At 40.9% G+C, this 26,772-nt stretch overlaps 1 protein-coding gene across 2 annotated transcripts in view; it reads left to right on the forward strand.

Annotated features, from left to right (window-relative positions):
• The window catches only part of GRID2 (glutamate ionotropic receptor delta type subunit 2), a 729,516-nt gene extending 703,579 nt beyond the window's left edge, over positions 1–25,937 (forward strand). Inside the window, exons 15-18 of one of the 2 annotated variants that reach the window (XR_009747555.1) lie at positions 18,923–19,163; positions 20,767–21,162; positions 21,968–22,225; positions 23,245–23,376. Coding sequence is in view for 1 of the 2 variants with exons in the window: in XM_061477352.1 (XP_061333336.1) it covers positions 18,923–19,163; positions 23,245–23,667 (664 nt within the window). In the remaining variant the exon portion in view is untranslated. Of the gene's footprint in view, positions 1–18,922; positions 19,164–20,766; positions 21,163–21,967; positions 22,226–23,244 lie in introns of both variants that reach the window. The other variant, XM_061477352.1, reaches the window with a different exon arrangement.
• The last annotated feature ends 835 nt before the right edge of the window (positions 25,938–26,772 follow it).

The following is a 26,772-nucleotide window of genomic DNA, read 5'->3' on the forward strand; positions in this document are numbered from 1 at the left end:
TCTCTGTAATTAAGATAATTATTTTTTCTATAGTTGTCTTTTATCTTACATTTCAAGCTAGTTTTTTTCTTTTCAACTATTATGTTTTTGAAATTAAACATGTTAGGAAATCTTTTACAAGGTGCTAATAAGAAAATCTGAGCAGCTGCAGGCTGCTGAAATGAGTCAGCTGAGGGGTGTTTTTGCTCAATTTAGCCCAGTGGGAACAGATAATAATCTAGTGAACAAGAAAGACTCTATCTTTGAAAGGCTATGGTCTCCCTCCTTAACAAAGTGGCTGTGCTGGAGACCTTTTCTGAACAGCATTTTATCAGATGCAAACCATAAAGGCATCAAGCTAAGCGTCGTATCTGTGGCTGCATCACTCCTATCATTGCACAGTGGGTACTGAATGCTGGGGGGAAATCTGACACCGAGTACAGCTCATATGGCTGCTCTTCCCACCTTGTAACCAAGAGGGAGCTGCGGAGTCATCTTCTATTTTCTATCAAGGTCTGTCATGACCTGGAGCTCATGTTGTACAAGCACTATGAGGCTGGGAAATCTCTCTGCGCCCCTCAAAAGCTTCATGCGTGCTCCATATAAATCTCTCCTCTAAACCATGGTAACCTAATTAAGAGCTTTCTGTACCTTATCATACTTGATGGCTCCTGAGGTGAGGGCTTCATACCCCATTTGCTGGTCATAGCATTTCAGCAGGGTGGGATGCAGTGCTGTACAGGTTAAGAAGTGCTGTTGTAAGTAATTACAAGAGGGAAAATAGCTTTGCTGCTTGACTGCCATGTATGGTATTACATGCTCCATAAAGATGATGGAATTTGCTTGCTACCCTGCTCTAACACAGCTGTGTGTGTACGCCTGGTGAGCTCAGTGCCCACGCTGAGATCTCGCATTGTCCCAGAGCAAAAAGTGCTAGTGTAAGAAACATTCATCTCTCTTTGAACAGCATCCGCACATGAGAAAATGTTGCAACATGTGCTCCTTGTGCACATGCTTTTGAGGTGCCGGTGTTCCCCAAGCCTGCTGGCAGTCCACCAGAATATTGCTGCAATATAGTGACATACCAGATAGAGTCAGATATTAATATAGTGACGTCTAAGATGAAATTCAGGAGGCATTCAGTGATGGGCAGGGCTTGTCCTGGTGGTTAGAGATGGACTGGGTGGACCTTTACCAGCCACTGCTAGTAATGTGGCAAGAAAGGTAAAATTGCTCAAACCTATTGTCTATTCTTGCAAAATCCTGAGATGCTGAAGTTATTTAGCTGCTTTGGAAAATGTCTGAAACAGTCAGCTTGGGAGGTAATGTACTGATGTTATAAACTGTGTGTTGGTATGAAAAGAAATTAAATTCATTACATTTTAAGGCCCCATGACTAACAAGATTTGGGCTAATTTTCCATGTCTTTATGGAGCACACAAATGAGCACTGTCTGCAGTGCCACTTATCAGGTAACTCTGTTTTTCAATCAGACTGTCATAAAAGCTCTCATACATGATTTATTGAGATAGAAGGCAGGGAGACCATAAAATTAGCTTGTTGACTTTCCTTGGCTACTTACCCATGTTGCCTCTCTGCTAAAAATTTAGTTGTAGAGAGCAGCCTCCCACAAGGCACAGAAGGTCACAATCTCCTTGACAGATGCTAAATACCCATAGACCCTGGTTAGGGAGAGATTTGCCATTGACTCTGCCAGCACCATTCCTCCTTAGTGCACCAATCATACCAGCATGGGGACATCTCCCTGTAGCTGATGGAGACTTCACCACAGTTAGTGCTGCAGATCCCAGTCCCCCACCAGGACTTCCTTCCTCTGCTGCAGATGGCCTGTTAACTGTTCTGTCTCAGCTTCAGCCACCCAGTTATCTCTATCAGCCTAATTGCTTCCTGTTGGCTGCACTGCTACTTGTCAGGTATTTGCGGTCTCTGCTCATTGTCCCATCTCTACCTCTCTTTCCTAAAGGTATGATTGCTTGTTTAGTCTCAGATCATAACCCTTTATGCTCTGGCTTTGCATATGACCTATTCTGCCTCCTTTTTAATCTGTGATACTATATGTAAAACAGAGGTCAAGTAATATTAAAAGGTAAACAGAAGTGTATTAAATCCCCTCATTTTCAGGCTGAAAAGAAATAGTGAAGGTGGAAAGGACTGCATGCCCCAAAGTTATGAACCGGACCCCAAAAGAACAGATATTAGCTTTTCAAAAGGGATGCATTTAAAGAAAAGGAAGTGCATCTTTCACATCTTTGAGTGACGCTGGGGCGGTGCTACCCCATAGCAAAGCAGACTGCAAGTAGTGAACAGGTAACGAAATGCAAACCTGAAATTTTCACTGACCTTTCTCAGTGTGTACTTTAGGGACAAGTCTCTATCACAAGAGCTGGAAACACTGCCTATGCAGAGGATCAGCATGTGCGAGGAGCGTGGAAGTTTCTCCATATGTTTTCTAGACATAAGATTTCAAGCAACCCTGTGATCTTAAATATCTCCCTTGCAAGCAGAGCCCTCTTTCCCCAGACTGCAAAATCTAAGCAGGTAAATGAGGCTGACGCATCCAAGAAGCCACTGTAATTCGGCCACTTATCCAGTAAAGTCTCTTCCTAGTCCCAGGGCCATGGGCAGGACTGGGAAGACAGGTAATACTGCCAAATGCAAAACAGGCTCATGTCCTCTGAAAATAAAACAAATTACAAAAGAGAAACCTGAAAACGTAATATGTCCCAAAAATTATTTAAAATTAAATGTGAATCTCTTTTTCTACTGAACCCTCCCATCCTCCCATGGAATTTATTCTTTGCTTGATTTATTTAAGAAAAAGAAACAAAGAACAAGCAGTAACTCTGAACTTCATTCTTAACTCTAAGGGATTTCACCTGGAACCTGATTAAACTCAAAGCTTGCACTAAAAATAAGTTTAAAAAATCCGTAGTGTATCATGTTAAATATTAATTCAGTTTGCAAATATGTGCACAGTCTTTGGGAGCTCATCTATCAGGAAAAGAAGTAAAACCTGACTTCTCTTGTAGATGTGAACAAGAACTGACTGTTTTGCTACTATTACTGCTCTACAGTAAAATGAATGTAAGAAAATTAGCCAGTATAAGTATTTATTTACCTGCAAAAGCTTTCTGTGCTGGGCTGCCTGGCCTGGCTTTCCCCTCTAACAGCAGAGAGCATTAAAACAAAATATATCTTCCTCTCCTGTTACATTAGTATTGCTGCCTCACTGTGCTGGCTTCTGTTTCCAGCAAGGGGAACAATCTCTGCTGTCCTATTCTGCAACTGGTTCCGTTTAATTTTGTCCCATTCACCTGTAGTTGGAATTTTACAATCAAAAGACACAGGCCATGACTGGAGGCTCCCAGAGTAACGGGGGTGTGTTTATTTCCACAGCTGGGGTATGGCTTCATGCTCAATGTGTTGCTGGTTGGAATTTCTGGCAGCAATACTCTGCTCATCCTAAGAGGTGGGAATTGAGAGAAGATAGGTGCTAGGAGGTAGAGGGTTTGGTCTGACTTCTGAAAAGCAGTCAGTGCTGCTGCCAGCCCTCTGTAATCTTTCTAATGAGTTCAAAATGCTTTTCTTGAGCAGGCAGTGTGGGTGAGCTTTGCCTTTCTGAATCTGTGTCCTCCCTGTGCCAGAGAGGGTGATGAGTGGCTCTGGTCCAACAGCAATACAGCTGAAGGTGGCCCTCTCCAGCAGAGAAATGCTGTGCTGATGTTTAATTCTTGTTTTTTGAAGGGCTTGCTGGAAAGCAAAAATGACATTTCAGAAGGAGGGGGAAGGAAGAAGAAACCTAAGCTTTGGTATCTGCTTTTTCCAGAGGCTTACAGCTCTCCTTAATGCAGACAGGTTCCTGTATCTATCTTCTTGCACCCTGCAGTAGCTTCCTAAACTACAGATTTACTTGCAGGGACAAGAGTCTTTTATCAGTGTCTCTGGCATGACTTCTCTACCTGATAATCCCCGTTAGAAAGGAGATCCGGCTTCCAGTCCTTGCTTTGAATTGCGCAAACAGGGTAGGAAGCCAGTTTGCCTACGTCCTGCATGTGTGTCTTTTGCTCTGAGAAATTTGGCCAGAATACCTAATTTGACCTGAAGCCCAACCAAAAAGGGAGGGTTGGGGAAAAAAAAAAAAAAAAAAACCAAACTCAAAAATCTTCATGTTTTATAATTGAAATGAGAATTACAAACTAGTCTAAACAAAAAAAAGGCAAACCTCATTGGAATTTTCTCAGCCCTAACTATCCATATGAAAATCTCCATGGAAATCTCCCTTTATCATCACTATCTCCACAGTCAATAACAGCCATATCTGAATGTTCCTGGAGTTGTAGGCTTAACCAGTTAACCAGTTCTTAGAGCTTGGATGCATCTTTGTGAGGTCTGACCCAAATCAGGTGAAGAAATTGTAGCTGAGGACAGCACCTTCGGCAAGGTGTGAATGGTGCCGTAAAGGACTGGGAAATGTTACAGCTCTGCTTGGGAATGTAAGGAAGGTTCTCAGTCCCTTTCTATCACTCCTTTATGTGCACTGGTGCTGCTCTAACCCCTCCAGAGCTGGGGAGCGTCTGAGGTACTGCCCCGCTTCTGTGACGGCCACGTCCTTTCCAGCTCCCGTCACCTCGGGGTTCCCCTCTGGGCTAAGCCTGCCCAGAGCTCAGCCCTGCTGGTAACCCTGAGGCTGTGCCCGTGCTCGGGAAATGCCTACAACCAGCCAGGGAGAGGCTGCGCGGCAGCACAAGCCTTCAGAAGCTGTCATTGGTGTAGAGGCTGAGCAATAAAGTCAGCCGACTGCTTGCTCAGGAAGTCATGGCTAATACACTCGCATGTCTTTGGCCTTTTCCACCTGTCATGTAGCCTGCCAAACTGTTCTTTTTCCTTCCCTCCTCTTTCCCTCCTCCTTCTCTTAGGAAAACAAATAAATATACCCACTGCAAATGGAACAGAAAGAGCAGAGACTGGGTTCAGCCACTGCTTCCACCTCTCATCTGATGCTTGATCTTGCTGTGACTGCTTCACCGCTTCTGCCTCAGCTTTCTCCTCTGTAAAAGCAAAGTCGTAATATTTGCTGTTAATGAAAATACTGCTAAGATTAGGTACTTCTAGAAAATTAACGTAGCACGTTTCTGAAATTTGTCTGAAGTTATGACATCTTGCTTATTGAAATTCTCCTGTGGGAGAGGAGAGACAAATATTTTGAAAAGTGTAGAAGTTAATGTGATTAATGTGATGCCAGGATCTTATTTTCAGGCTGCTCTGTTTTACCTTCTCTCCATTCCCTGTCTGGGGGCTGTGTTACATCTCTGCTCCTAGCAGTTGCAGGCAGCTGCTGGTTGCAGGGGGAGGACTCCTGTGGCATTATTTATGGCAGCTCTCAGTGAAAGGACAGTGATTTACTGTACATCATCTTCTGCAGCTGTGAATCTGCAGCGTGGCAGCAGGGCCGTTTAGTGGCATCCTAATTTTCAGTCTGACACAGAGGTAAGGAAAGGTAAACTGGCTGGGTGAAAATAAAAACCTTTTAATATACTCCTTTGCCCTCCCACAAATGAACTTTTACTTTCTGGAATTGGAAATTGGAATTGGGAATATCCCAGCATTCATGCTCCCTTTTCTCCCACCAGAAGGCTTTTCAAGAGAAGCTGAGATAGTCTCAATTCTTCCTTTAAACTTGGGAGGCTTTAATTTGTTTGTATGTCTCCCATTCTCTTATGTCTCTCCTCCAAACTCCACTTGTGACTGCAGCAGACCTTGCTAGGGAGAATCTCTGGAGGGACCTGGTTGTCACCAAACCTGCCCTATGCTCTAAGCTGAGCAACATGAGTGGGGCAGCAGCAGGAGATCTCATCCAGCTCTCGGATCTGCCCCTGCCAGCAGAAAAGAAGGAGCTTGCTTTTCTGTGCTATCAAAAAGGAGCTGCAGAATTTGACCTTGTGCCCTTGGTCTTGAAAAAGATATGTACAGATCGTCTGAGCAGGCTCCCACTTATCCAAATTGAATCTTGGTGTCAAGTCACTTGGTTTTGACCTATGCTATATAAGTGTTGAATCTCCTACAAAGCCATTGGAGTTTTGCAGAGGGGAGTTGATAGGAGTGCTTGGGAACACCTTGTGTTTTATCCCTGGGGTTCTTTATTTTGGTCACAATTTATCTGGCACAAACCACAGGAAAATTGAGTATGTTTTGTGATGTTACATTACTAACCCTGGCATTGCTTTCTGTCAGTACTAGTGAGCCATGCCAGTCTGCTGTGGCATGGTGTCATGAGAGTATGAGCAAGCCCAGCAACCCCTGTAGGAAGCTGCTCCATGGGCTGTACCTACCTATCAAAGAAGGAGGAAAGGCAGAAGGAGAGAAAGGTTCACTTATTTGCTCCCAAGGTTCCTCCTCTGAGTTTTGGATGGTAGAAATTCCATAACTACAAGTAGGATTGATAATTTCATAAAAGAAGTGACAGTAGGTACAATAACAGAGGGTAAGTGTGCCTGTTATTCAGTCTGGATGGCTATGAAAGATTCTTGCTTTAAGGCATCTCCTGTAATTGCAGATTTCATTGGTTAAGCTGTAAAACACTTTAAGGGTACAAGTGAAGCTTGCATAGCAGTGACAACACACATATGTTTTGTATGTCTCCTATTCCCCTGAGCTGAATGGACTACAATCTTCAGGTCAGTTGTCAATAGATTGGTGAGAAAGGGGGGTGGGGGGGAACCATACCTCTGAAAACATGGAAAACCCCCAAACATTTAGAAATAATTAGGATCTCTAAGACTGAAAAACTAAATATTTACAGAATCACAGATCACAGAATAGTTAGGGTTGGAAAGGACCTTAAGATCATCTAGTTCCAACCCCCCTGCCATGGGCAGGGACACCTCACACTAAACCATGTCACTTAAATCATGTTGATTACTTTTAAAAATAGAATGTAAGAAAATTACTTGGTTTACCCATGTGGACTTTGATAATGAAGACATGCAGTGAAAGAAGGCAGAAAATCATGAAAATCACTAAACTTTGCCACAATGTCAAATGCCTTAAAATCTTTCTGGAGTTAAAAAAAGCCCGCCAGATTGTACTAGTGCTCAGTCAGGAAGCTGATGAGAATATGTTTTTATTTTTTAATGTTAGTTAAGAAATTAAGCTTGAGATTTCTCCTTTATACCTTCCCTGTTTAGATTGTTTCTAACTTACACTTCTGTATGTTTGCTGTTGAATGTAATCATTGGACACTCCAATATGAAATATTAGAAATATAGGGCACAAGAGGGATATATTCTTGTGGGTGGCAAGAACTTAATCTTATGCTGCTTACTGTCTTATTTACCCTTCTTACTCTATGGAAAAGTCTCAGTTCTGACTTGGATGGATTAGTTGGAAAGAAAAGCAGTTATTTTCTCCTTCTTCTGCCTGGGCTGAAATTTCAGACAGAAGGCTTAGGTACACTAGGTACACCAGTGGCATTGCTTTGTGTATATTTTACCTAAGAAACTTGGTTTGCACAGAACATGAATAGCATGGGCCTAGATTTGAGGGGGGGGGGGGAAAGTATCAGGTGAAATGCAAAGCTTCAGATCCTCCTGCCAATTCCTTCTGCTCTGCTTCCTCCAGCAGCAGGAAAAGTAATGGTAGGTCTGGTTGCAGTGTCTTGTTCCAAAGCACTAAAAACCCCAGAGGCTGAAAGAAATGCTGTTACAGATGTTAACAGGATCAGCCTTTGCTTATTGTAATGCAAGAAGGACCAGAGGACCCGTTTAGGCTAAGTCTGGGATACAAGCTTAGCTGGCTGTGGCTCTTGCAAAACTGCAGCATTACCAGGGAGATGACTTTATTAACAGAACAAACACTGGGTCCTCCTGCAGATTGTTACCTGGATTGAATGGCACTGGGCACTTTTCTATAGTACAGAAGTGTCACGTAGCATGATCCTGTGAGTAAACACTGTGCTGATTCCTATCATGCAAAGTCGACTTCAGCACCTCAGGACATACACTGCAGTGGAAGGAGGGCAATAAACTAGGAATTATTAAGTTTTGTAACCCCAGTAGCTAGCAGGGTGTCTGTGCCAGGCTTCTTCACCTCTCTGTATTGCTGGTAGTGCCTTCAAGGGCACTGAAAGATGCTCTGTCTTCAAAATCTATCAGTAAGCTCTAGTGTCGGCAGAAAACCTATGTGCGCAGGGTTGGCAGTCTGGCACACTGATGTGTTATTAAAGGTAATCACTAAGTCTGGTGAAAACAAGTGGCTAGGCCAACCCCTAGCTTATCTCCCCACACACAGGAGCAACACCGTTGCAAAAGGCAGTAGCAACACATGGCATCGATTAGGGCTGCGCACAAAGTGTAGCGCAGGACTCAGGCAGCTTCTTTGCTTGCAGAGTTGTACTACTTCATCTTTTGTCATTTCCAACCTGAGGAGGTTGGAAGATCTGAATGCTCATCACGGTAGAGAAATTTATGATCTCGTGTGCCTTGGAGGAAGGCTTACCTGATGCAGCTTGGAAGAGAGAGCAGGCAGAACTAGCTCCAGGCCAGACCAGGTGCCCTAGGCAGTATTTCCACAGGCACCCACCTCTGGCAGAAATACTTGTAACTTGGGCCAGCCTTGTGTCAAGAGTGTGGTTTGACACACATTTAGCCTGAAGAGCAAGGGGAGCATTTCTCAAATCGCAAGATTTAGTGTAAGAAATCTCTTTTTTTTATAAGTATGGTCAAATTCACTCTTAGGTGCCTCCTGTATATTTGACAGGGGCTTTCATAATTTCCTAGGCAGAACTGTGGCAATTCCTTAGGCTTCCCTAGATAGCCACTATCCGGCTGTATGTATTTGAAGAGTATTCATTAGTGTGATCTGAAAAAGGCTTTAAAGAAAGAACGTATTTTGAAGGTGTCTCTAGAGATGATTCTTCTTGAAATGCTTTTAGTTGGGAGAACAAATTAAAGTAATGAATTAAATTCTGAAGGACTAATATATCATATGGGATACCTTAAGCATTTTCACTTTCAGTGTCCAAAGGATTGTTTGGAGATGGCTCTCGGGATAACATTAATCTCTAAGGTTGGTTAGTGTAGTGTTCATGTTCAGAAGTGCTGTGTTCAAACCCCAATACGTATAAAACCCTGGATGGGAATGGATCTGAGAAGTTTTCATTGCTGTAACCAAGTACCTAGGAGATAAAAACCTTTGAGATATTTTTAAATGTCAGATTTCAGGCGCAAAGCATATTACTGTGATTTGATCTTCAGACTTTGTGTTTACCTGCTTCTATGAACAGCTCTGTTTACCTTGGAGATAACTTTAAACTATTGATTTGAGTTCTTTATGATCCAACTGATGATATTTAAATTAAGCTGTATAAATCATTCATTTAAGCACTATCTAAAAGAAAATTTTGAAGGTTTTGGTTTTCCTTTCCAAGGGCTTAAAGAAAAACAAACACTGGACAAACAGTTTAAAAACCCAAGAGAATCATCAGCTGTGTATTGTCATTTTTACTTATGTAAATAGCAAATAAATGTCAAATATGCAAGCATCACCTAGATCTCTTTCTCTAAAAAGAGCTATTCTAGACTGTCAAATAATGGGACTTAATGCGACTGATGTGTCTTCTGTTTCTCAAAATAAGGATGTAGGTAGTTTGTATAAGAATGAGGCTTTGCACTGCCTGAAGCATGACTCCAAGCAAAGATGATCATTTCCAGATGCTTACCCTAAAATGAAACATCTTTTCTTGTATTTAATAACCCAAATATCACAGTATGCTTAAGGACGATGCTGACATTTTCAAAGACCACCCAAGGTGTTCCCTTCCTGACTGCAGATATGCTCTGGGTCTCCGTGGGATTTACTGTCTTTTCTGCTTTCTTGTGTCTTTTTGGCTTGCTTTCATTCTGCCTGTTACCAATTTGTTGGAGTCCAGCTTCAATATTAGCAAACACTATATTATCATAGCTGTAATGAGTGCTTGACTTTTAAAGGTAACATAAACATATACAATATTTAAAAAACTAAATTTCACTAGTTACCACAACTGTCAAGATTAATCATGTTAGTAATTTGATTTCTCATGTAATTGCTTCTTAGCTGAAGATGAGGCTTGCATATTCATTCAGCGCTAGGTCAAGTTCAGTGAACTCATTTATTTATCCTCCTAATAGGACATCAGAAGACTGTCTAAACAGATGAAAGTTATCCCTTATGATATAACTTTTTCTTAAAAATATCTTTTTCCTGAAAAGACAAACACTTTAATATTTCATTTTGGTGTTTTCTTAATGGAAACTTCATTGTTTAACTTAGCACTTTATGCTCAGAAAAATCTGCGACTTAACTAGGTTAAATAGTAATTGACCCAAAGAACTTACCTGTTTGCATTTCGCTTTTGAAAAAAACAATCACAAAATCAAACTAAAGTACTTTTTTCAATTGTTTGCTTTCCCCCACTAAGCAGGACAGCAGTTCTTTCTGTGGCTTGTTACCACAGGGCTTCTCAGGCAGGGGGCAGCTGCAAGTGACACTGGAGCACATGTTTGGTCGGGTGAGGTTTTGGGGAGGAGATGTGTAAGAAGTGCTGACTGAAAAGGCACTTTCCAAGCTTTCTATTTTTGCCTAATCTGGGTATTCTGTCCCGATGCAGGAAAATGTCACTTCTGTCACAGCCTCACCAGAAAGGCTGGGTTCCCAAGTGTGCCCTGTGTTAGTCTCTACTGTCTGTAAGTTAATGAAACTCACACTGACGTTTCCCAATTCTGTGTGAAATTGACAATTATTTCAGCTCTGAAAAGAAATATTGATTTGCTTATGTGCAACTTGGGACCTGAAGTTGTATGTATGTAATCATACTGTCCCCTCATATGGTCAAAATGTCATTTAGGACTGCCTCTGGTGTTGCACAAGAATTAATGTAGGGGGGTGTTTGAAGAAAGTGTGGTTTTAGGAAGAAGCACTGTCTCCATTATCACGTGCAACACCACAGTTGATCTTTGGATCTCAGATCCAATGTCAGCGTGGATCCAATGGAAGTATGGCAGTTAGCCAGACAGCCTTTTGGGGTGCAAACCAAGGAGTAGAGGTAAAGAGCTGCCCCAGTTGCTTTGTTTTTCTACAGACTCCAAGAGCTTTCCCTGCCTTTATGTGCTTTTGGTATATGGTAATAAAGCAAGAGGAAAATCAGGACCCAGACATTCACATGGCCATGAAGTACTGGTTTTTTTATAAAGCTTAGTAACTGTCATTTTTCAAGTAATTTTCTAAAAGAGGACTAGAATATGGGTAGTGCACAGGAACCAATACACCTTGAAAGTACATTTATTCATTTTAATAAGGCTGGCAGTGTACCATGAGTCACCATAATGAATTAATTTGGTGTTTACCATAACAGCACTGAGCCTAATGAACTCGTGATATTTATGTAACTGTCTGTAGATGTTCTCTTGTCACTCAGGATTTATAAATGTGTACTACTACTCTTATCGCCGCTTTCTCCTGTGCAGGGAAGATCTGCGTAGTGAAATGCCAGTTAAGCTCACCTCAACTTTTTCTATATTAAAATTAAAATTCAACTGAAAATCTTGAATAATTTGATTTCTGCTTTCATCTAGGTTTCTGAATTGTTAGTATTCAGCAAAACTATGCGGCTTGCTTGAATAGAGCTATTGCAGAGCTGTCCTTATAAAGTTCCACCACAGTTGTATGATAAATATAGTTACTATCTCATTTTTTATTACTGCAGATGCTATTTCATTTAAATTTGGCCTTCTGTATTTGAGAGTGTCCATGTAAGTTTAACAGATCTAAGTAGTTCACTAATTTGAACAAAGTGGTACTGATTTGTGGGATCCAAGTGACGAGTGCTGCAACTTCTGAAGCTGATGGTTCTTTGCTGAGCAAAACAGGTGGTCTGCTACTTTCTCTCTTTTCATATTGTTTCATATGCAAATCCATAATGCTGAACAGCAGGTCTGGTTTACTACTGCTTCTTCTCTCATATCTAGAAGGTGAGATGCTTATCCTTGTTTCTGTGCACTGACTTCCTGGCAACAGCAGTGTGATGCCGAGCACTCCTGAAGGGCAGATCAGAAGGTGACCACCTGCCTACCCTCATGGGGCACAAGTTAGTTGGATTTAAATCTGCTTGGAGTCCCTGCCAGAAAACAGGCTTCACAGCTGGACCCAAGGGCACTCTTTTGCTGGGTTAAGTGGTGGGAATGGGTGGAGAGGGAGCACAACTTTGTCTAATCTGGCAGCCCAGGCTGTGTTTGGCTGGCATGAAAAATTTCCTCTCATGGAGCCCATGATTGGCAGCTCATTAAAACACTGGCTTAAAAAAAAAAAAAGAAAGAAAAGAAAATCACACAGAAAACAGTCTCTTCAAAACCAGCAATTCTGTTTACAGATACCAAGACTGGTAGTCGAAGGAAGAACTGGAATAGCAATGATCTAACCCCGGGTGCTTTGCTCACTTGCAAGCATTGCCTCAGTCTGCTCAGGAGTAGGCACTGCTTCCCTCTTTCTTTCATCTTGGGACAGCTACTTCTGTCCTAAACCTCTTCATGCCTCCTTCACCTCTGGGCTCTACTTTTCAATGATCTGGTGTCCCTTTTAATTTTAGGCTTAGGTTTAGGGATAGCTAACTGGGTAGTGCAGCTGGTGCTGGGCAAGCAGCTCATTCTGAATGACCACCTTCCCACCAGCTCTTTCAACACTTCCGAGTTTTATTTCCAACCATTCCCTATCTCTTTATTATGTCTGTTTGAGCAAGACAAAATCACACAGGAATATTTGCCTCCTGTTGGTGAACACAGATATATCCTTCACTCTGCTCAGCAGCTTCATAACAGTCCATGGCTGCAATATGACGCAAATGTGATTTGTTGGGCAGCTGGAGAATGACAGTATTTGTTGGCACTGGGGTTAGCATCAACATGTGTCTCCCACAAGTCCCCAAGGATAAGATCAAAATAATGAAAACTCATCAGACAATGAAGTGCTGCAGATGGGGAAGGAGGTGACAGGGATCACCAAGAGCCTCCTGTTTGCCTCCATCCTTATTTCGTGTTTTCCTCTTCCCCAAGCAGGAGGCACCAAGCTGGGCTGGGCAGTGGCCATCCCTCTCCACCACTAAATCTGGTGGCACCTGCAAAAGCTGCTCTGCAGCATAGGAAGTAGGCCTGCTTTCCAAAAGCTAAAGACTGCTCAGGGAGATGAAATAGGAGTTGGCATCACTCCTATTCCACTCCTCGAAAAAAGAAAGATTTGGGCAGTCACTTCACTGAAACAAAAGAAACCAAACAACTCTTCCTTGTGGGTTCCTACCTGTCTGCTTTGATAACTGAAGGATGGTCATAAATCAGCTTAGTTTCATCTTGGTTTATGAGAGGCAAAACAAATTCTCTGAAGACTTCATATCAGATTTTTGTTAGAAAGGCTCCAGTGTGCAGGTTTTGCCCAAGGAATTTGACTCATGGCTAGCTACTGGAGAAGTTACCTGAGCTCTTTCAAGTGGCTGACCCTACCCGCAGGCACTGAGCACTCTCAAATGTGACCTGTGCAAGCTACCCAGAAGCCAGCAACCAAACCAGGGCCTTGGCTCTAGCCCCCAGTGCACAGCACACTGAGGTACACAAATGGCTTTTTATTTACTTCCTTGCTTACTTTTTCTTCCCCTTTCAACAGGGCATTCATTGCATGGCTCTACACATCTCCTCTCTGCAGCAACCTGATCCTGGAGACTAGAAACAGAGTAGCATTTTATCATCTCCTCTTCCTTCGTCAGTGCCGATGGTGAAGCTAACCCTCTGCATAACGTGTTCCTGGTGCAGGAAACCAATATTGAGCAACTGTTGGCATTTCAGAGACCATGTATTAGCATTTTTGATCTCATTCTAAATGGCCTGTCATGTCTCTGGCTCGCTACTCAGAAAAACTAAAACAAGATCAAAATACAGTGTTGTCAGAGATGTCTCAGGTTTGTAGCATTTGTGACAGCTTGGTATCATAGAAACACAGACTGGTTTGGGTTGGAAGAGACCTTAAAATAATCTAGTTCCAACCCCCCTGCCATGGGCAGGGACACTTCCCACTAGACCAGTTTGCTCAAGGCCGCATGCAGCCTGGCCTCGAACATCATAGTAAGTTGTTGGTTTTTTTTATCTATGGGTGTTTTGCAGGAGTAATTGCAGTTCACTGCCAGCAGCAAAGTACATAGTAACCAAATCCAGCCCTTTTCACATCGATTCAGTAGGATTTGTTCACGTGACTGGCAGATTTGGAAACCACAGGCGGTTTAGTTTTCTATGCTTAGATCCACTAGACATCACTTGGCACTGTGAATTAAGGGCCAAATTAGTTAAAGTGCATGCAGACGTTTTCTTTTGTGCAGCTCAGTAACTTCACATCATTGCCTTGAAAAATGTTATTGTAACATTTTTCTCTGTTTTCCTGCCAGAGAAAAATATATTAAGACCTGCACTCTATCCATAAGCAAGTTTTAAAGGTCATGTTTTTTTCACACAAATCAGATCATTTCAATATATAGGCTTCTTTTGTATGCTTTTTCAAGACTGGTATTTCAGAACAACAGGAACTCAAGCACCCTACTTACTACTTTCCACCACTCTTACTACTGGCTTATGTGTTGCAATACAGCCAATACAGCAGGCTCAAACCAGCTAAGGTTGTCGAGAAAAAGTTCAGTTGTAAAAATCAGGGACCTGTGAGAAGAGGCACTTGCTGGAAGTATAGCATTTATCACATCATTATCATTCAGAGCAGTTAGTTAATGCATTATTATTTTAGTCATTTATTAAATTTGAAAATCAAATACCGAACTGATTGTAGTGTCTGCCGCCCAACAGGTATCTGATTAGAGTGCGTGAGGGCACCCACCGGGAACTGCAGCAAAAACACGCATTCTTATGGAAAGAGTGCCATCGTGTGGGAAGCTCCTGCAGCACCCGAGTATAGCAGTGCCTGTGTGCTTGCGAGAAGCCTCCCTTCATCATGTTGTTTTTCATGGAATTTCAATAAAAGTACGATTTTAATTTGTGAAAGTGTGCTAAAAAAATAGGAAGTTTTATAACTAGAAACATGTTGATAGTGTTAGATCTTCTTAATATGTTAACTATTCTTTTGGTTCCATGAACAGGTAAATTTAGAAACAAAGTGTTAGTACTAAAAGTCTAACAGAAGGAGGATCTCCTTTCTGCTCTCTGAAGTTAATATAGTTATATATTCATGCTCTTATAATTTCTTTTGATATGTATTTTATCTCTCAACATCTGTTTTCAGTTTTACAAGGCTTCATTCTGAGCTTTCCATTCCTCAAGCTTTTCCATGAGTTTATACAATTACTGTCTCTGGTTTCTGCTTCTTTTTTATGTTTTCCTTTAAATAATTGAACTTATATGTCACATCCGTAAAGAAGATTGCCGATAATTAGCAGGAGTACAATTAGGAATAAATCTCTGCTAAGGAACAAGCCAAAGTTCAGTGTCTTTATGTAAATGCCAATTGTTAAAAAGATGTCTTGTGTAATCAGGAATTATACTGACAAGTGAAGAATCATTTAATTAATGAGAATGGAGCAATCATTTGGATGGCTCATTCTACTACTGCCTGAATAAAAGAGAGAAAATAGCCCTGCTCAGGGATTAGATCTGCTGCTGGAAGAAATAAACCCAGCAATGTTGTTCTGTTACTGACTTGGTTAGATAGTACAGTAATTCCTAAATATAAAAACACATATGCCAAATGTTTGGATTGGGCATCTAAAATTCATCTTCTATTATTCCACAAGAATTTATACAAGAGAATTCTGTTTATGCTGGCTATCTGCTGCACCTGCTAACCTGACAGGCTATAATGTTTGAGCCAAAATACTTACATAAGTCCTACTGCAGGATGCTAGGGCAGCAAGAACCAGAATTATGGTGGGTTATGTCTGTAAGCACTGTATGCCATCACAGAGAGAAGCATATGGACTGTGTTTGCAGCTGCAGAGGAGTAGTTATGATAGAAAAGGGCCTCTGGAGGTCTCCAGCCCAGCCCTTTGCTCAAACCAGGTCTAGTTACATCAGTTTGTTCTGGGCCTTACACAGTGGGCTTTTGAATACTGCCAAGATAGAGATGCTACAAATTCTCTGTTCCAGTGTTTGACCTCTTTCATTTTCCTTTCATATAGTCAGACTTGCTCATGTTCCAGTTTATCCCAGTTACATCTCTTCTTATCACTGGGTCTGACTCTGGCTTCTCCACACACTCCCAGTAGGCAGCAATGACAAGAATCCTGTGGATGGTCCCTGTGCCTCCAAAGCTCCTCTGAACATGGAAGTCTAGCTATTCTGTTTCTTGCAACAGAATAGAGTCCCCCTGTCCTTGACTTATCCTTGCCTCCTCAGGAAGCTTTGGAATGGGGCTTCCCTAAGTTGGCATTGGGTTTGGAATAATTTGAAATATAGCCCAGGCAACTCTGACCTTGTTTGCCATTCTTCAGAGCTGGACCTTCAGTGACATGCTTACTAACATAAGGTATTACACAGCACTGCTCAGCAATAACTAAACTATCTCTGTGTTATCAACAGTTGCTGGCACAAATCCAAAAGATGGCCTCATACCAGCTACTATGAAGAAAATTAACCTTTCCCCAGCCAAAACCAGCACAGGATGTGCCATAGAAAATTTAGTGGCTTCATTGACGCTACCTGGTCAAGTCCTATTAGACATTGAATGACCTCTGTATAGAGCAGTTGCCCTGTGCTTCCCAGGTGCATTCAAAGTCCCTTTCTTGCTACAGTATTTTTCTGCGGTTGAGGTAGACCACTGCACTGAGCTCTTATGGTAGCCCTGAGTCAATGGAACAGCTTTTCTTCCCCCTTCAATGCAGTAAAGTCTGTGGTAGCAACATCCCTGATCTCTGCTGCTTTGTGTGCACTTGATTTTTTGCATGCTGTGTCAAACAATTGCACAAGTAATTGTTTGTCTTCCAACACTGAAATGAAAAACAAATTTATTACATGAAGGAAAACACTCCCTTTGTTTTAATGTTTTTAAGTGCAATCACTGAAATTTTTATTTGGTTAACCAGAGGCACCCAGCTGCTGCTCTAGTCATTGCTGGATGTTTGGGGATAAACAAACTAAATACGAAGATCTTCCTCCAAACAAAATTCTCATTTCTCAAGCTGTTCATCCCACAGGAAGTCTAGCTAAGTACACAAACCTTTCAAGCTTCCCAGTAAATCTTTGGCAGTCACTGGGTATGTAGGTGCAATGAGTGAGTTCTGCAGCAAAGAACCTTCCTATGAAAATTACTTACCAGCAGGTCACATACTCCTATTGAGCAAAATTATTTTAAGTTGTCACGGTTCTGCTCTCTCTCCAAAGCAGCAAGTAGGCAATCTGAGAAAGATCAGTAGAGAAGGTAGAATCATAGAATAGTTTGGGTTGCAAGGGACCTTCTAGCCCAACCCCCTTGCAATATGCTGGGACCTCTTGAACTAGATCAGGTTTCTCAGAACTACACCCAGCCTGGCCTTGAATGTCTCCAGGGATGGAGACAGCCCTCAAAATACTGAGGAAGCTAGACTCGTGGTGGACTTCTCCCAGTTTTCCTGTGGAAAGAATGCCATGTCCTTTCCAAAATCTCTTTTGGAAAGAGAAATTTTGCAAAGAGATTTTTGGAAATCTCTTTTGAAAAGTGAGCCTCTCTTCTAGGTCTAGAAGGACCTGTTCCACTTGCAGGTGCCACCCTAATGCTTCTAGTGATCCTTCAATGGTTGGGGCACCTTTTCCTCTATAGGCTGCCGGAGCTAACAGCCACATTTGTAGTTTTGCAATATATTCTGCCACTACTGATTTGACCCAAGTTAATGCATTAACATGCCACCGTAGCAATTGTTTTGCAGTTTGTGTATTGTCTTTTTGAATCTTAAATAATTCAGCAGAAAGAATAGCTGCTCTACCGGATATGGGAAAATTTGCATCAACAGTGGAAACAGACTCTTGAATCTTTGCAAATAAGGATTTCCAATCTTCCTGAGGATCGTAACAGTCACTAAGGTTGGCATGAGGAGTTGCTTGAGAACCATCCAGTTGTCTAGCAGCAATAGAAAGCTGACTTATGGCAATGGTTGGACCCAAGAATCCTTTTATTAAATCCAGATAATGATCACACTTAAGAACATGAATATTTTGTCAATCATTGTTAAAGCATTAATACAATTTCAGCATGTTCAATGAGTTTTGATATTTCAGGAAAGAAATCATCAGGAAGTTTTTCAATGCTAGACAAAGATGTTATAATTACAGGATCCATATATAAACAAGAGACAATACAGAATATTGTGTCACAAGGCACAGCATTTAGCAACATCAAATACAGATGTAAATATACCTTGGTTCTGAGCTCCCATGGAGGTCCACCACCTCTCTGGGTAGCCTGTGCCAGTGTTGTACGACCACTCTACCCGCATTGTCCTGTCATACATCTGAACTGTATTTTCCTTTTTTTTTTAATTAAAATATCTCTTATGCAGTCATTAAAATCCAAAAAGCATATTGTTAAATATCTAATGCAGTCAAAAATCAATTGGCATAGTCTGTAGTGAAAACCAGTAAAGAAAATATGGTATATTAAGTAAGTAAAGCATTTTTATCAAAGGTCCTAAAAGAAGGAAAGAGAAACTTATTTGTGCTTTCCTGTATCTTGAGTGGAGCATAGATGCCCATATGCTCCATTTTACAGGCTGCCCAATATTCAAGCTTTCTTTTCCAGCTAAATCAGTCTGTCTGGATTCATCAGCTGCTTGGATTTCCAAGACATAAGGAAAGGTTATGAGCCGCTGGATTACATCTTTGCACTCTCAAGTGCTACCTCCGCTGCCCCACTGTAACCCCTGACTCTGTGCTTTCTCCTCAAGGATTTTGGAGCTGCAGCAGAATGGCGACATGGACATACTGAAGCATAAATGGTGGCCGAAGAATAGTCAATGTGATCTTTACTCATCTGTGGATACCAAACAGAAAGGAGGTGCCCTGGACATAAAAAGTTTTGCAGGTGTTTTCTGCATCCTCGCTGCTGGGATTGTCCTATCCTGTTTCATTGCAATGTTGGAAACATGGTGGAATAAAAGGAAAGGCTCCCGGGTTCCATCAAAAGAGGTATTAGACCCTCCATTTCTCCTGGGGAGTTTTCATGCACCCTAAAGATTGCTGCCTTGACATTATAGTATTAGAGAGGGTGGGGAATCAAATTCAGAGATATTTCCTTAGCTTCCTGATTTTTTAAGGTAAATGTTGTTCCTCAAAATCTCTACCTATTCTAAGAAAAACTTGAATGAAAAAAAAATTGTATGTTGATGATGTATAAATATGCAACTATTCTGAGTAAAACGCAACTGTTACTTGCAGAATAGCACATTATTAATACATCATTGTTTCATTCATTATTCCCACTGGTGAAAGCTAACTCTCACCAGAAAGTTCAAAGGTTTCTTAGCTTCTCCTTGAAAAATATATCCCCTAAGCTCAGTGGCTGAGTCTTTCAAAATAGACTTGCAAAGTTTAGCCCTTTAATCAGCTTCTTAAATAAGCTTGTCCCCATTTCAGAAATGTTAACCTCTTGAGGCTTCCGTGAACTTCAGCTCTTGTTATTTCATCTGAAGTCCAGGGAAGCAAGAGCACATTAGATTTTCCACATTCAGGCCAAACTTATCTCTGAAATCTACTACAGACTTGTTTCAGGAAACCTTGGACAAAGGCCACGGGGAGATATGTTATTTTACACCAGAGATGAGTTTGCTTCTACACCTGCACGTGTAATGCTTTCCTTCCCGTGGCAATCTACTTGTCCCTTTACCAGCCATCTGAGCCTTACTGAAGTCTTACAACAAAGTTTTAGCTTCACAATTAAGTCTTTAGTTCTACAAAATACTAGGAAGATGTTGGAAAAAAGTTACAAAAAAGTACTTGGCAGCCATGCCCAAAGCTGAACCTAAAACTGAGCTTTAATATAGCACTAGCAATTACATCTTTTCTATCCATATAGCTTGTGGGGTATTGCTGTTAATTTGTGTGCAGTGGTCTCACCTTCTCTGCAGTTTCTCCATTGTGTTTATTCCTGCTTAACCTAATGCTGTGTAATCAGGCAGGATTAATTACACTACCTTATTAGACAGCATTGGCACTGCTGATGTTAGATGTTAGAATGTTTAAACTTTTCTTGCCTGTCTTAATTCCCAAGCTTTTTTTTTTTTTATTCAAGATCTGGACCAGACTATTATTAAAAGAAAAATTAAAAAACAGAAAGAAAAGAAAATTTCTAGTGTTTAAATTTGGTTTCTCAGGAATGAAAGTCATAAAGTTTCAACTGGTTAATTATTTTAAAAACTAAAATATACTTGATTGCTCTGTACCCAAACTTTCAGAACTTCTTCATATTTATCTGGTGCAAAACAAAAATGAGTAACAAAGGAAAAGAAAAAAAACAACATGGATATTGTACGTAAAATTTCCTGGTTTGATTTTCAAATGCAGAGAAATTCAGGTGTATACTTTCCACAAATGGTATAATTTGGCCTCCTTGATCTTTGTTAAATGGTCATTAGCTTAGCATTTAAAATTGCATCTCAACACTAAATTGAAAAGCTTGGCTCAAAACTGAGTTTAACGTGGATGTGTGTGCTGAATGTCCCCACTATCTAAGATGTGGGGGTCATTCAGCAAAGAAATACATCTTAACTAACTTTCTTAAAATTCATTTTAGCTTCCATGAAATCCATTGGCTCTTCCAGGCCACTAGTCCAGAATCGGGGGTCAGATTGGGCCAGTTTGTGGTCCGCAAGCCAACCCTTTTTCCTGGTGGCTGCCAACTTGTGCTCCAGAATGCAAGCATTTATACTGAAACAAATTGTCTTATGGTTGCGAAGATAACATTTCGGTCGCGTACCAGAAGTAACCCATTCAGTGATGTCTGCCTGAGTCTGCAGACAGCCTTAAACAGTAGCTCTGAGAGAAGTATCAACCGCCCCAGTAATCTCAATGGGATGTTGACTCTGAAGCCTGATGATAATTTAAATGTGAAAACTGCTGAATATTTCACTACTGATCAGACGAGAGAGAAGAGGAAAGATCATATTATGGAGATATGCACAATCTTACTGTGAGTGGGTCTCATTTTGGTGTATCAGTTGGGTGGAGATCGGGTTGTGGGCTAAGCATGGGAGAATATCACCGCTTATATATTTTCACTGGTCTGACCCTAGCCCCAAATGCATGTCTGTAAAAGAAAGATGAATATTTTGAGTAACTTATAGAGGCTCAGAAGTGATGAAAATCCAATCTTTTCATGATTGGCATTTTAAATTAGAAACTGTTTCTTTATTTTTCTCTTCCAAAATTAAAACCAAATAAAACAACAACAAGAAACCACAAAGATATTTATGAAATTTTTTAAAAAGGAAAAATATTTAGGACTGTACCTCAAAGACATAGTCATGACTTCCACGTGTTGGAGAGAGCCTCTGTATATTTCTTTATCTTCTGATGTGGCCTCAGTTCTCCTGCATTTGTATGCAGCTCCAAAGTTTTTAAGAGAGAGCGTTTGGTGAATGCGTTTGGTTTTGATGTCACCTGTGTAGTTGTTATGTGCATCCATGTCTATGTCCACATATGAATAAACTATAGACAGAAAGCTAAGTCCAAGAAATGAGCACTGCATTTTTTCCTTCCCATGAGGAGCTCAAACCAAAGCCTCCATGGTCAGTGATCATCCAGTCCCTGGAAGATCCCTGATGCCCCATTCCCTGCCCCTCTTCCCTTAGTTTGTCAGCCTGCCCTACTCTCAGAAGATAAAATCCCAGAGCAGAGCTGGCCTGTCAGTCTCCTTCCAGTCAGACTCTGTGTTTGGTGTGGTACCAGTGCAAATATTCAGTGATCCATATTGCTAAGTAGATGAACTCCTGCAGTTTGTTCTAGGTGTGGACTCTTTCAGAGTACTTGTCTTCATTCCTAAACAAAGGAGGGATCTCAAGCCCTTACATTATTCTAGGAGTTCTGCCATTGATTCAGGGAGCTCTGGATCAAGCCAGTCAGTGAATTGCAGTAATCAAGGCTGGAAGTCATCAGTGCACATCTATCGGCTGCCTAATTATCCTCTGTGAGGTCCTAGAGTGTGAGATATTTCTAGTGGCCTGGAAGAGCCAGTAGATTTCACAGAGATTAAGGTAAATTTTAAGGTTAGTTGAAATTGATTTTTGTTCTGAATTAGCTGCACTGACTAGACTGAGGGAATACCCCTGCTTGTGTACACTTAATGCCACTTTGAATTAAGCTTTGCAGTTCAGTGGAAATATGTATGTGCAGTGCAGGTGATTTACTATGTCACCCAGGACTTTCTCCTCTTTCTTAACTTCCACGCTTTTAAATTCTCAATTATAACAACCAAACCTGTTTAATTGAGTTCTCTGGGAGGAGAGATTTAAGAAGGAAAGGGGACAGAGGTAAGAGGAGGGGTGATAAAATAAATACCCCAGGTTGCCTTCTCACCCCCAAGAGCGTAATTCCATTAGAATCAATGGAATTGCTTCTTTATAGGTAAGGGGAGAATTAATCTCTCTGTTGGCACCTTAGTTAAAAATTGCCTGGTGTACTTCTTTCTGTGTGATGTCAATGAGTCAATATAGTGCTTGTTTTTTTGTCTGTAAGTTCAGCTTTTCTACACCACAATTTATATTATAAAGGCAAAAAGCAACATGAGATGTCTTTAGCCTTTCCATAAGCCCTGAGAGGATGGTAAAGACAGCAACCTCATCCCTCGGAGCCTCCCATGTTGACATCCAAATTTAGTCCTCATTGCCAAGTTGAAGAACTGGCATCATCCCTGACATTCGAGATCATGCTTTGCTTTCATGGCAGAAAGTTTACTGTTACTCAGCTGTTGCTAGTCCAGTCCAAGCTCTAGCTCCAAGCCTGGCTTTTCCTGACAGAAACCCAGCAGTAGCACATGGAGTCTTGTTGTTGGGATTCAGAGTTTGAAGGCAGCTGTGGTATAAGTTTGGCTTAGCCCACACAGCTTCAGGCAGTGGGGGTGTTTGCTGGTGACACTCAGAGATGCCATCAGCCAAGAGCCAGTTGTAGTTAATTGTGTGTTGTGCTTCCTGAGCATTTCTGATTGCACTGTGAAGCTTCAGCCCAGCACAAATGGCAATGGTGAGTGGTGCTTCTTGTTTTTCTTATTCCCCAGGATGACAAGGAGATCGACCTGGAGCACCTCCACAGGCGAGTGAACAGCCTCTGCACAGACGACGACAGTCCCCATAAACAGTTCTCCACCTCGTCGATTGACTTGACCCCGCTGGACATTGACACTTTACCCACACGTCAGGCACTGGAGCAAATCAGTGACTTCAGAAACACTCACATCACCACAACCACCTTCATACCAGAACAGATCCAGACTCTGAGCCGCACGCTGTCTGCTAAAGCCGCTTCGGGTTTCTCCTTCGGCAGCGTGCCCGAGCACCGAACTGGCCCTTTCAGGCACAGAGCACCCAACGGTGGCTTTTTCAGAAGCCCCATCAAAACAATGTCATCTATCCCTTACCAACCAACTCCTACCCTGGGGCTGAATATCGGTAGTGACCCAGACCGAGGCACCTCCATCTGAGCATCAGACCAAGTTTCTTCACCGTTTCTTTTTTAGGACTCCCTTTGCAAGGAGCAGCTGTAATATCATGGGACTAACATGGATGTAACCTTTTTTCTTTTCCTTTTTTTTTTTTGTTTGTTTTGAGTTTTTTTTTCTTTAATTTGTTTGGGAGTTGTTTTCTGTTTGGGGTTTTGTTTTGGGAATTTTTTTAATTTTGTTTGAGAATGAGGATTATTAGTAACAACTCTTCCTCCTCCTCTTCTCTGCTTTCTCAGTCTGGTCTCCTCTATCTCCCCTTATTCTCTTTACTACTTGAACCACTTATTCTGTGGTTTATCGCCGCATTAGGTTTTGGTTACTTCACGCTTTTCATATACTTTAAATATAGGAAACATGGAGCAATTTGTGCATAGAAAAACCCTGAGGATTACTTTACAGAAGGGCATTCGCTCCTCCTCCCCCACCGCCTTTTCTTACTATAATTGCAATAACTGAAGTCCTTTCCATGTATTCTGCTGCATCCAGTCAGAGCTCCACTGCTGTGTGTCCTTTTAACTGTGGACCAAAGGCAAACCCTGCAGTTTAAAAAAATCAAAAAATTTTAAAAAAAGGAAAAAAAAAAAGAAAAAAAAATAAAACAAAACAAGTTAAAAGACCATTCAGACCCCATAATACCAGAATGCAATTTTGTAGGATTACAAAAAGCCATTACTATGCCAGTAAAGACTACAGTTAAATCTACTTTTGCACTGCAACAGTGCATATGACCTTTATGTGATTGTACAGTGTTAAAAGTTTTTCTTATGTACAGTAAACTGTATCATATGGCAGAAGCCTCTCTTATGTTAAATAAATTAGTATCTCATACATATATATATACATATATACACACAGGTATGTATATATATATACATGTATATATAGCTAAAAAATGGCAGCCGTTGCTATTGCGATTCATTTAATAAAGCTTTAGTAAAAATGTGTTGTATACAAGAAAGATGTACAGTGCAGGGGGTCTTTTCATTTAGAAAAGACAGGTTGCTTTAACGTTATTCTGACTTGCATCATTTGCCAACAAAGCATATTTTATACTTTTTTATTAGAACATCTGGGGCAATTTAACATTTGTACCTAGATGTAACTCCTTCGGTTAGGTTTTGCATTGGCTATTGAGCATTCTATAAGGCTAACCTTGATACTTTTAATTAATTAGACAAGTGGAACTCTCTCTTAGGTATACCATGTTCATGAACAACTAATATAGCTCTAGAGAAGTTTAAACATAGATCAAAGGTTAATAAATTATTTTCCAGATCAGTACAGTTGATCAATACAATAATGATGTTAGTGGAGAGAAAAAAAGCCCTCAAGAAGTACGGATGTGGCCTTAATTATAATCACATATTGTTCTAAGGAAAAAAAAACATATGAACAGGCGCTCATTTTAACCCTTTGTATGTTAAGTTAGATGTAGAGGAGCTACGTATTTTTTACATTAGTGCCAACTGTATAGAACAAGAGAAAGAACAGCAGTGAGAGCAAAACCAGTGCCCACTTTGGCACCAGCTTTTTAAAGTAACACTGTTACCTGTTAGAAACGTAGGAAGAGCTTTCAATTTGTAATCCTTAAAACTAAAAATGCAGTTAAGTAGAAAGCAAGCAGTTTATCCTGTGAGCTTTTTTTTTTGGTTTGGTTTGGTTTTTAATGCAACCATACACTTATTTTAACCTAACTCATTCTTTGGCTAGAATTAATAGGAATCAGCCTATGTGATTTGCTTTAGGATAAATTAAAAGGTATATTCTTCAGATCTATTCTATTTTGATGCTAATTCTGTTCTGGGGGAGCATCTTGTACTGTCACTGTTTTTTGTACTAAATCTTCAAATATTGTCTACTGTGTAAGGCAGAACAAATTCTTATCATGCAAAAGGCCATTTTGTTTCCAGGGTAGCAAGTGTCTAAAAGCATGCACAACTTGCTTCCCCCTTGTAACATTCATGAACTCATCCACATTTCTGAGTAAAATAATAATAATAAAAAAGTAAAAAAAAAAAAAGATAATTTCTTTCCAAGAAGCTACGTAGGGACATACCAGATGTTGCAGTGATTTTAGCTATTAAAAAAACAAACTGTTAACCATGTACTATATTTAAAATAGGCCTATTTTGATGTGTTGCCTATTATACAGATACACAAAACACTTTTTGGAGGCCTCAGTTACAAGTGGCAGAGCTTTCTGTGTATAATTTGTCTAAATAATTTGTCTAATAAAATTGTTTTATAAACTTGTGTTTCCTCCTGTTTAATCCTGAGTGCTCTGGGATTTTCAGTGCACAGCAAGGTGTCCACTTGTGGATGTTTTTGCCACACCATTACTGAAAGGGATTTAGCCCAGGGAGATGGGATGAGCTTGCCAGGCTGCCATGTCACTGTCAGCTCAGTGTACAGCATCCATGTAACTCACCAAGCTTTGCCATGTTTATCAGCATCAGGCTTAGAGTTCAGAAAATGTATATGGACAGCATTTGGGAGAATGATTTTAGAGTTCATTGGCACTGACATGTACACAACATGATCTGTAGAAATACTGCATCCCACCTCCAATTTTTTTAGTGTTATCTGCAAATTTTGTTGGAACATGGTTATTATTTTCATAGAATCACATTCTGCCATCTGTATTTGCACAGAAGCTAGTTTGCTCTGATACTGGACCTATGCTGTCTTTAAATTTGACAAAAGTTTTAGTGTGAGAGAATTTAGCCCGTATTTCATTACGGCCTTCTCAATCCTTACATTTCATTAACATAGAATCATAGAATAGTTAGGGTTGGAAAGGACCTTAAGATCATCTAGTTCCAACCCCCCTGCCATGGGCAGAGACACCTCACACTAAACCATGTCACCCAAGGCTCTGTCCAACCTGGCCTTGAGCACCACCAGGGATGGAGCATTCACAACGTCCCTGGGCAACCCATTCCAGTGCCTCACCACCCTTACAGTAAAGAACTTCTTCCTTATACCAAATCTAAACTTCCCCTGTTTAAGTTTTAACCCGCTACCCCTTTTCTTATCACTACAGCCCCTAATGAAGAGTCCCTCTCCAGCATCCTTACAGGCTCC

The sequence above is a fragment of the Pezoporus flaviventris genome, unplaced genomic scaffold (assembly GCF_033815535.1).
Source record: "Pezoporus flaviventris isolate CSIRO_AGI_PZ_B2104156 unplaced genomic scaffold, CSIRO_AGI_Pfla_v1 ptg000002l, whole genome shotgun sequence".
Lineage (NCBI taxonomy): Eukaryota > Metazoa > Chordata > Aves > Psittaciformes > Psittacidae > Pezoporus > Pezoporus flaviventris.